The sequence below is a fragment of the Mytilus californianus genome, unplaced genomic scaffold (assembly GCF_021869535.1).
Source record: "Mytilus californianus isolate M0D057914Y unplaced genomic scaffold, xbMytCali1.0.p SCAF_14, whole genome shotgun sequence".
NCBI classification, from domain to species: Eukaryota; Metazoa; Mollusca; class Bivalvia; order Mytilida; family Mytilidae; genus Mytilus; species Mytilus californianus.
Window position 1 is genome coordinate 2,268,956 of NW_026262626.1, and position 12,084 is coordinate 2,281,039.

The 12,084-nt window shown below is 31.8% G+C and overlaps 1 protein-coding gene across 2 annotated transcripts in view; it reads right to left on the reverse strand.

Annotated features, from left to right (window-relative positions):
* Positions 1 to 3,956: 3,956 nt before the first annotated feature.
* The window catches only part of LOC127724004 (bromodomain and WD repeat-containing protein 3-like), a 65,889-nt gene continuing 57,761 nt past the window's right edge, over positions 3,957 to 12,084 (reverse strand). For both annotated transcript variants that reach the window (XM_052230737.1, XM_052230736.1), the window contains one exon: positions 3,957 to 9,526. In XM_052230737.1, the coding sequence (XP_052086697.1) occupies positions 8,898 to 9,526 (629 nt within the window). In that variant the 3' untranslated portion in view covers positions 3,957 to 8,897. The remainder of the gene's footprint in view (positions 9,527 to 12,084) is intronic.

Below are 12,084 nucleotides of genomic sequence, written 5' to 3' on the forward strand. Positions count from 1 at the left end.
AAATTACTAACCCCTCTCTACTTGAAAAAACATCTTTGAAAGGTCTAAGGGTCTCCCAATTACACGTTAGTTAGATTTCGCGTTTATCAACAAAATACATTATCATTAGGTGTGATTCATTGTTCTGTTGTATTTGCCTTATATTTAGTCAAGTAATAGCGTACTTCAATATATATTTATAACACATTATAATTTTCTTAAGAGGTAGACAACTTTTACGAAAATCATAGGATTAATGCTAAGATCATATAATTTATTTTAATTTCATTGAATTTGTTATCACTTTATAATATGTTATCTTAGGAGTGAATCAATATTTATACCAAAGTATGCCATATTTAATGACCAGACAGAAGCGAAATCTAACTAACGTGTAATTGGAAGACCCTTAGACCTTTCAAAGATGTTTTTTCAAGTAGAGAGGGGTTAGTAATGTTATCGCTAATTTTGGTACATTGTAGAATTAAAGTTTCTGTGAATCCTGTAAATTCTTGAATTAATAAACAAAGACAGGTTATAAACAATACTAGTAGTATGAAAAGTAATCAAGAGAGGCGAAAAATACCAAAGGGATATTCAAACTCAAGAGTCGACAATTCCAAGGCAAAAATCGAAAACTACGAAAAGACAAACCTTCACTTTTGTCAAATCGTAAATATTTATTCCTAAAAAACCTCAAACTGTTTGTCTAAACTGATGATATACAAGTTGTTTTTTATTGACAAATTATCTGTTGTTGCTTTTGGGAAAACCAATGATATCAGCACTTACGTAGCATCTGAGATCTCACCCGGTTTTTTTATAGGGTTCGTGTTGCTCAGTCTTCAGTTTTCTATGTTGTGTTTGTGACATGTACACCTTACAATCAATTTATGCATTAAATATAGTTGACCTATTGCTTATATTATCTAAGAAACAAACTTAACTATGAAAACTTAACATTGACCAATGAACCATTAAATGAGGTCAAGATCAGATGATACCTGCCAGACAGACATATACACCTTACAATCTTTCCATACAACAAATATAGTTGATCTATTGCTTATAGTTGAATGAACCGTGAAAATGAGGTCAAGGTCAAATAAAACCTGCGAGACTGACATGTACATCATAAAATATTTCCATACACCAAATATAGTTGACCTATTCTAATAGTATTAGAAAAAAAGATCAAAACTCAAAAACTTAACTTTGACCACTGAATCATGAAAATGAGGTCAAGGTCAGATGACACCTACCAGTTGGGCATGTACACCTTACAATCATTCCATATACCAAATATAGTAGACCTACTGCTTATAGTATCTGATATATTGATTTGACCACGAAAACTCAACCTTGTTCACTGATCAATGAAATGAGGTCGAGGTCAAATGAAAATTGTCTGACGGGCATGGGGACCGTGCAAGGTACCCACATACTAAATATAGTTATCCTATTACTCATAATAAGAAAGAAAATAACATTACAAAAAATGTTGACTTTTTTTTCAAGTAGTCACTGAACTATGAAAATGAAGTCAAGGACAATGGACATATGACAGACGGAAACTTCGTAACATAAGGCATCTATATACAAAGTATGAAGCATCCAGATCTTCTTGCTTCTAAAATATAAAGCTTTTAAGAAGTTAGCTAACGCCGCCGACGCTGCCGCCAAATCTCTATCCCTGTGTCGAGCTTTCTGCGACAAAAGTCGCAGGCTCGACAAAAACCAGTTGAAATTTGATATAAACAACAACATCGTCTATAATTGTTACGAAGTGACTTAACAGTGTTCTTCATATACTGTTTTTAAATGTTAGAAAAACATAAATTACGAGGATGAGACAATTAGACTACATCTTAACAAACCTGTTACAACCCAGGAGATGTTTTTTTTCTAATAGTCGCGTAATGGTCTTTATTTTTATGCATTACCCTTTCGCTTGTTAACAATTTCGTAACTGTGAAATTTGTAAAGCTATATTACAAATGTGCCAACCTACAAAGAGGTAGGGTCAATTTTTTATGAATTGTTTTTATAAAAGTCTTCTAAATTAACTCTAAGCTGGACTTTTACAGGATTTTGGAAGCTTTGGCTATTTTTCAAACAAATGAATAAAATGGACAGGTTTACCTAAACCTAAATTCAATCGAAAGTTAAAATATGTACTGCCTCTTAGATGTAAAATAAGTCATTTGCTTTTGAATGCTCCTTGATGCTGAATATTGCAAAATTACGTCACATATGCAACATTGTATCATACTTTTCTATAATAGCGATAAATAACACCGAATAACACTTTGATTTTCATATATTTGACCTAATAATTATCTGATTGTGTTTTTGGATTAACTGACTAAACGTTAAATATAATTGTATGTGAATTTGACTTTACCAACTTTATTTTCCTATGTTGAATACATATGTGGCTTTACAAACTCTTTGGTTCATATGAATTTTGTGTATCAAATGGCGCATTTGAATGTTATGTTCCAAATGTTGTAGTTGAATTTTGCGAGAAAAAAAAACTCAATCTTTAGTTCTACAATTTGTGTGTGTTTTTTTGTTACAAACTTGTTCATCGCATTGTTGTTTGTGCATATGACTTAACAAGAGTGCACAGTGACTACACACGCTGAAATGTCTCGCCTGTTTTACTAACCATGATGGATTTTATGTTGATAGTCCTAAAGATAAAGTTTTAATTCAATTATCACATAAACTTAACGTTATCAATGATCCATGAAAATGAAAGTCGAGGTCAGATAAACCAAACCAAACAGACCGTTGGTTTTCCCGTTTGAATGGTTTTACACTAGTAATTTTTTGGGGCCCTTTATAGCTTACTGTTCGGTGTGAGCCAAGGCTCCGTGTTGAAGACCGTACTGTGACCTATAATGGTTTACTTTTATAAATTTTTACTTGGATGGAGAGTTGTCTCATTGGCACTCATACCACATCTTCTTATATCTATGTACACTTTACAATCATTCCATACACCAAATATAGTTGACCGTATTGCTTATAGTATCTAAAAACAGATTTAAGCAGACAAACCTAACATTCACCAATGAACCATGTAAATGAGATCAAGGACGATATCTGCCAGACAGACATGCACTCCTTACAATTATTCCATACACCAAATATAGTTGATCTATTGTTTATAGTAAAGAAAAACAGACCAAAACACAAATACTAAACACTGACCAATGAACCATGAAAATGAGGTTAAGGTAAGATGATAACTGCCAGACAGACATGTACACCTTACAATCGTTCCATACATCACATAAAGTTGATCTAGTGCTTATAATATTCGAAAAACAGACCAAAACATAAAAACTAATCAAAGCTTCCAAATTCTTCACAAATATAAAAATTTGATCAGAAAATTCCTAATCTTTTTTTTTATGCAGTGCTCTCAAAATATGTCCATTTTGTAATCTAATATATTTTTATATAAAAACAAAATGTGGTATGATTTTTGCGCCTGTCCCAAGTCAGGAGCCTCTGGCCTTTGTTAGTCTTGTATGTTTTTTTAATTTTAGTTCATTTATATGTTTTGGAGTTTAGTGTGACGTCCATTTCCACTGAACTAGTACACAATTTTATTTAGGGGCCAGCTGAGGACCACCTCCGGGTGCGGATTTTTCTCGCTGCGTTGAAGACCCATTGGTGGTCTTCGACTGTTGTCTGCTCTTTGGTCGGGTTGTTGTCTCTTTGACATATTCCCCATTTCCATTCTCAATTTTATTTTTATAGTATGTACTTTTATTATTGTTGTTCAATGCTGAATTTTCATTTTTTCTTGAAATACGTTTTTGTTGGATTAAACAGGAATGAGAATGTTTCAAGCCTATAAGTGTGAGAATGTAAAACGTTTCTCCATTTTCTTACTAGTACTTGACTTCAGAATAGTTTCACATGTCAAGATAGTGTCTATTTAATTGAAAAGGACAATCATAAACTTGTGCACATTTTATTTTATTACTTTGAATGTCTAATGAGATTCTCCATTTCATGAAGAATTTAGACTTTCATATATAAAACAAAATATACAGAACATGCCATCACAAGTAGAGTGGAGTGAAAAGAGATATAGATATATTTGTTGCAGTAAACAAAACCTACAATTATCGATATTTATCTTTCAAAATAAAAAAATGATCTTATGTCACCTTTATTTTCAATATAGCAACTAAGATCACTGACACAAAATAAATAAATGACACTATAATAAATAATGTACCATGTATCGACCATTTTTCTTGCAAAAGGAAAATTTTACTTACAATATTCAAATAGCTTTTCCAAGTTTCTAGCTGTTGAAAACAAAGCTTTTTTCAGGCAGAAATCATGTCATTCATCATGCAAAGCAATGCATTTACCTTAGCCTACATGTAAATACACATTTTGATAATTCACTACCCACATTCTCTGTAACCATTTTTTTGTTGTCAAACTATACAAGTGTCTGAAAACCCATCTAAAAGGTTAACCAAACCATGCATACCCTGGATGCCTGCCTACACCGACTGATTGGCTGCTGGTGTTTAACTCCACGTTCAGCACTATTTGCTGTATTGTGTCCAGGTGTTTAACTCCATTTTCAGCACTATTTCCTATATTGTGTCAGTCAGTTTTTTATTTGTGAAGGAAGCCGGAGTGCACAGGGAGAACCACCGACCTTTGGCAGGAAAACTGACACTCCTAGTCAATTAAGATTGGAGTAGAACGCACCTGCTAGTGCGGTATTTGAACTCACAACATCAGTGTTGACAGACTTGTGATACAGTAGATGAACTACTTTGACCACTCAGCCACCGAGGTCCCTTTTCTACACTGAACACTTGTCTCAAGACATAGGGCATGAACACTCTCCAGTAAATCCAATAGTGTATACCTAACAATTGTTTAATCCAACAAAAAAAAATCTAGTTCTAAAGACTTTAGTTTGATTAATTTCTTTGTGTTACTACTCTTTCTCTTTAATATGTAAAAATGCAATACAATGAGAGATAACATAAGAATGGAAACAGTAAATAGATTCAGAATTTTATATTCTTTATTTATCTTTGCATTGTATAATTTTAAGTCACTTGGACCATGTAAGACAGAACTTGATACGAACACATAATATGAACCCAGATAGTTAATAAATTAAAGTATCTTTTTTTTAACACTTCTACACTCTCTTTTCAAAATTTTCTACAACTTAATGATGATTGATCGTTGTTTGCGTAGTGTAGTGTCTTTCCAACTTAAAACTTCTAATACAGTGTATCACAGCAAACCCATATATGTATTGACATAGTTCATGCAATTGGTTATTTAGTTTTATCAAAAGCTATATGTAACATGAGTTCACAAATTAAATTGTCAGGTCAAGATCTCTTTAACTTTGGTCAAAGAAATTGGTCAGCTGCTCATGTCAATGTAAAAGTAATGTTTTTTACATTTAACCTATTTTCAACCTATCATATACAATTTCTAAGATACATGCTAAAAATTTACATGACCTGATGAAAAAAAGGTCAAGGCCATATGGCAAATGGACATACATGTCCTCACAACAAATCAACATACCAAATCATTTATCACACTTTCATGTAGGTATGGAGGAACAGATCTCAATCCTTCAAAATTAACTTGTTCACTGTAGCAGTGTTAGGTCATTAACAACCTCCAAACAATTTTTTGTCATTTTAGATGAAATTAGGGAATGGATATTGAGGTTATTTGCAAATTGTTAATGCTGTTGTCACCACCAGTAAAACAGACAAAAAATGTAAGGTATTGAAACCAGATTTCTTTAGAATTCAGGTAAATATAAGGTAAACTCACCTGAATCAAGCTATTTTATAAGATCAAAACTGATTTCAATATATAATAAATTTGAATAATAGATCTTGATAGTTTAAACTGATTTCTATAGTTGCAAGAAAATCAATTAGGGAATTTTATGCTGTAAATAGCCTGTAAGTGGTGCAACTATGCATGAAGCATGTGCAACAATATCACCTTAACCATTGTCTTGCAAAAAACAATTAAATGAATAAGATCCAAAGTGAAGTATGTTTCATGTTTTAATATAAAAAGTACAAATGGCTGTTATCTTGTGATAAAGGCAAACATTACAGAATTATAGGAATTTTTCCATGATTATTAATAGTAATAAATTAGTAGCAATAAGGACTTTCCCACACAGTTGGAAACTTTGCAAATAGGAAATCAACTTAGCTCCTTACGTTTTCATGTATTTATACATCTTCAGTTTTCAAATGTTTTGATTTGAGTGTTCTTTATAATGGTAAATCCAGGAAGTAAATTAACATTATAAAGTGTTATTTTCATTTTACAGATTGTATGCAAAGTTATTTGGTTGTTGTTTCAATTACATTGACTCAACATTTCCTTCTTCTTTAGTAGCTTTAAAAGAATAAGATTCATAATATTAAGTTACTAATGTTTCAATTGTTTTGGAGATATTTTTTGCAATTTTCAAGATACCTACATTAGTGGTATTGTTATTTTTTCTTACCAATGAAAATTGGTATCACACCAATATTAAGTAAGCCATAATATATAAAATATGACTGACGATGAGTTTTTGACCTCTTTAACTGATCAAATGCTTGTATTCAGTACTTCTTTAAAATAAATGTTTACTTCTATAAACTACAAGAAATGGCAATAGGATATACATCATGTACATGGGTATGGCTTAAGGAGGGATACTTAGGTTAAGGGGAAATAACTCTTACAAATCACTGGTACATTTGTGTCAACCATTTTCATATTTTAATTCTAAACTTCTAAGTAACACAGTTGAATTCTGCTTCACATGAATACTTTAAAAGCATTGATGAAACAGACAATTACAAATGCTTTAGAGATTTAAAGAGTTATTCCCCTTTACTTTGGCTACTCAGTTAAATGAGAAGGTAAAAATACAAGTACAAGAGATCAAAATATACAACCAATACAGACTAGGACGAGGTAATGGTTATTCACCGGTGAAAAATAATATATACAAATCACAATATTTCCTTGTATAACATGGAAAATTTTTAAATTTATACTTTTATAAAGTTCTTCTCTACAGGCAGAAAGGTTGAAATATGATTATTTTAACACATCAGTTACATTCTTTGAAGCCAGTCTGTTTCAATATTGACTTTTCCTTTCTATGAGTTAAGGTCGTAACATAAAAATATATTCAATCTCTCACATTAAAATTCATTTTCAACAATGTTTTAAATACAAAAATTACATTTATATATTAATTTTTCTCACATAGATATAGGAAGATGTGGTATGAGTGCCAATGAGACAACTCTCCATCCAAGTTACAATTTATAAAAGTAAACAATTATAGGTCAAGGTATGGCCTTCACGGAGCATAGGCTCACACGACTGTTCACAAAAAATTGTTTTGGATTGGTTTTTTTTCATAACAATAGAAACTATGCAAAGTAACAATTAACCTCACTGGTTTCCTTCTAATCTCTTTACAATCATTTTCTAATTTACCATTCAAATATTTTTCAGTCGAAGTCTTTTTAACCTTTAGTCATTACTAAATGAACTTCAAATATACGAGAAACTTGCATTTATTCTGATAAACAATCAACATGTAAAATTTTAGATGAGGTATGATTGCCAATGAGACAACTATCTACCAGATTTTAAATGACATAGATGTAAGCAGCTTACTAAGTATTGTCTTTATTATACAACTTCAGAAACTGGAGTTTATTATAATAAACAATATAAGTACTGTCTCACAACTTTAAGATCAACCAAAACAAACTGATTACAGATAAAATCTATTGAAACTAATTGTACATTGATAATTTGTCATGTTAACATTACATTTGTTGTGAAGAATGCACAGTAGGTGGACATTCAAAGACCATAAAAGAGTAGGTTCACGAAAGGCTAAAATTGACCATTTAATTTTTGTTTTAATATCTAGCATTAAAGCCTTTGAAATTGATCCATTTAAGAACCAATTAATAGCCTTTTTGCTATATAATGATAAAGTTGAAATTCAAGGCCATATTATCAAATAATAACCTGGGCAATGAATAAATAAATCTACATAGATCTGTTGTATAACCAATCAATCAATTTTTCAGAATTACTATAATTGTGAAAATCAAATGTAATCATGTGAAGTGAACTTGGCCTCATTATCTAATAAGAATATTGTGAACAAAAAAAACCTACATGAAAACAATCCAAAAATTAGTAAAATACAATTTGTAATAATCTTTGACCAGCAAAATTTGACTTGTGTACAAAACCTAACAATAGCACTTATTTCATCACAAAAAAAAATTATAACAAGAAAAAATAACAATATCAGTTTTGTCTCTCACATAGTTTTCAATTCATCATCCATATACTTTTTTTACAACACTGGAAAAAACTTACTAGTGAGATCAAAAATTGTAAAAGAATACAAAATACAATGTGTATGCAGTTAAATTACCACAGACACTTAATTATCACGATTTTATGCTGAAATGAAACTGATTACTTAATAGAAATTCACTTTTGAAAATGATCAATGATATAAGAATCCACATTTTGGAGGTCATAAACGCACTGATCAGTTACTATGATATGTATAGAAAATTAAGCCATCTTCCTAAAGAAAATATAAAAGCTTGTATTTAGTACTGTCATTAAATGACAGCATAAAATATTAATATATTAATCTTTATAATTCCTTTATCCATTTAATATCACTCATTTTTTAAAGGCTGAATAAACAATAATAAAGAAATTTTAATGTGACGAAATAAATGTCCATGGTAATTTAAAAGTCATTGCAGACATATCAGAAATTGAGCAAATAATTTTTTAAATATTAACAATAAACTACAAATAACTAACAACTATGAAGCTAAATTTGCCCGGGCTCTTGGTGTCATTTTCCGTAATCGTCCCCGACTACTGACAGTGACAACAGGTGTTGAAGGTTCAGAGTCTTCCGAGTCGGATCCTGATTCTGATTGATCCTCATCCAAATCACTTTCCTGAGTATATTTTATTGTCCTTTTACCCTTATTTCTCGTACTACGAACAGGTAACTCGCTGCCATTGCCATAAGTGTCTATTTGTTTAGTACTCCTTTTAGGTCTCCTCTGACTATCGGATGGTCCTGCTCCTTCTTCACCGCCTATATTTGCTTTTAATCTAGGTTTTCTTCTATGATTTGGCACTTTGACTGTAGGAGCTGATTGCACTGTTTTGTAATCACTTAGTGATTCAGTGTCAGAACCTGAACTGTTACCATGAGAACAACGACTGGATGAAGATGACAATGATGATGAGCGAGGTCTAGACTTTTCATTTAAATTAGATTCAGAGTCTGAAGATGATGATGATGAATGTGAATTTTCCTGATTTTTGTCATCGTCTGTAAAAGATCCATCGGCACAATATCTACGAAGTTTGATAGATCCTGTTGCTGCACGAGTTGTGTATGATTTGGATGATCCACCATTTGTTAGTGATGGTTTTGCTGTAATAATAAAATGTACAAAAAATAAACAATGCACCTTTGTTTTCAGTTTAAACATAAATACAGTCATACCTCTTAGTATTATACTTTATTGGCTCAAAAACTTGAGGAAGTTGAGATATTTTGTCAGTCCTGTATTGTCCCTTTTGTTCAATGCATTTCTAACTCTAGAGTTGAAATCTGTTGAATCGATATCTCAGTAAACTTCAGTATATTTCGAAGTCCCCTCAAAGAAATTGAACAAAATTAATCCAGTGTATCAAAGTTCGCTGTAGAAGTAAAATTTGGAAGGAATAGAAATTATTTGGTCCTTTCTATTTCCAACTTATCGAGGTTTAAATGTAGATAGATCCTCTTAGTCTACATTTTGGATTAGCATACAATTTAGAAACCCTCTGTTAGGGAGCTACCATTTGATTTTTATGGGGGACTAGGATGAAAAATTTTGTCCTGCATTTTTTTTAGTTGTAATCTCTGTCCTGCCTTTTTATTTTTCACTCTATTCGGTCCTGTTTTTTTTTTTATTAGTTTATCCTGACTTTTTTTACATAAATTGTCATCCAGCCTTTTTTTGCCAAGTTGCTCATCCTGCCTTTTTTTTAACTCAAAACTCCTGTCCTGCCTTCTTTTCAAATTTCATCCTAGCCCCCGCCCACCACAATAAAAATCAAATGGTAGCTCCCTTAGCTTAAACACTTTTTTTCAGACAAAAAAATACCTCTAAATATCCTATACAATAAAGTGATGTTGAACAAGAACTTATTTGGCTGATATTCTCTTATCCATATGAACACCTGCTTTCAAATTGTGTTTTTTTTATGACAGGGGTTCATAGTTGCCAACTCACATGATATTCGCGTGTAATACACACTTTTTCAACAGTTTACACGCAAGGATTTTGTCACATGGCCTGTACATGCTTTTCGCAACTTTACACGCTATTACACGCTTTTTCGTTGATTTGATTTTTTGGTCGTTAGTGAGATCGCAATTCACGGGTGTTTTCATCAATAGACGATGAATCCCGAGAATTTCGAAGAAATAGTTACGTCGCCATTGTTTTTATTTACGATATGGACGAACAACAAAAGCCCTTCACTTCAGGCAGGAACATATATATGTTCCCAGCTTCAGGTAAGTCTGTTATTAGGTTTAAGATTTTGTTACTTCTTTCTCTCAAATTCACTTTGAGGCAATGACCAGCAGAAAGTGGTCACTTTTTGGACCTGTACTGTCGTCTAAAGAGCCGAGTGCTAAGCGAAAACGATACCAGTGTATGTACCAAAAAAGTTGGGAGTCTGTTAAAATCAATCAAAAGAAAGTGATCGAGGGCCGAACAATGCATTGTGCACCCTATGTTACTCTCATATTTATATTTGATCATCTGCAAACATTATCAATCATTTGCAATCATAACAACATGTGTGGAGGATGTACTAATTGATAAAGCATTCAATGGTATTCAAATGATTTTTCTTTTTTCTTTTTCAGTTTCAAATCTAGCCAACAGATTTCCACAGGCCATGTGGGAAGGGAATATCACAAAACTGTTGGATCAGTTCTCTGAGTACCATCTTTTTTCTGATGAACTACCCAGTTTTGACCAGACAATAGCAACATATATAATTTGTGGGGAGCAATAGCAGACATAGATGACATTTTTAATGGCAAAAAAAATCCATTATATATATGACATTCTTTCAAAGCTTGCTATTTAAACGTTAAAGCTATTTTAGTTTTGCCAAATAACAATTCTGACTGTGAGAGAGCATTTTCAATTATAAAGAAATTTACACTGAATTCAGATCAAAACTCAATGATATATTGTGTGCCTTGTTATCATGTAAACAAACTGGCAGTTATTTTGAATATTTGCCTAGTAGTGTTGTTTTGAAAGCAGCAAAAACAGACCACTGTTGAATGCAATAAAAGTTTACAGTAGAATATTGTTGTTTTATATTAACAAATTTGTATAATGTTCATATTAAAAAGTCAGCAACTACATCACACATTTTCACACGCTTTTTGACATGTCATGTCATGTCATGACATGATTTTTCATTGTCAGAGGTTGGCAAGTATGCAGGGGTTGCTTCTGTCGAGTTGTGGATGTTTGTGCAAGTAGATAAATATACCTCAAATTGGCATCGCATTCTGTTAACACAGAACACATTTTTAATATATCGAGTTGTTTTGCGATTAAAAAGGTAAGGGCTAAGAAAAATAGTTGTCATCTAACAAGAGTACACACACTGAAATGTCTCATCTGCTTTACTGATCATAATTGATTTTATATTCTTTTAACATAATGGTTTTACTACAAATATATCATAAACTTAATGTTTTCTTTGATCCATGTAAATGAGGTTAAGGTTAAATAAACTCTGCCAGACAGACATGTACACCTTACAATAATTCCATACACCAAATATAGCTGACAAGATGCTTAATTATCAAAAAAACAGAAAAAAAAATGAAAACTTAACATGGACTGACCATCAAATCATGAAAATGAGGTCATGGTCATTTGAAACCTGCTAGACAGGCAAGTATACCTT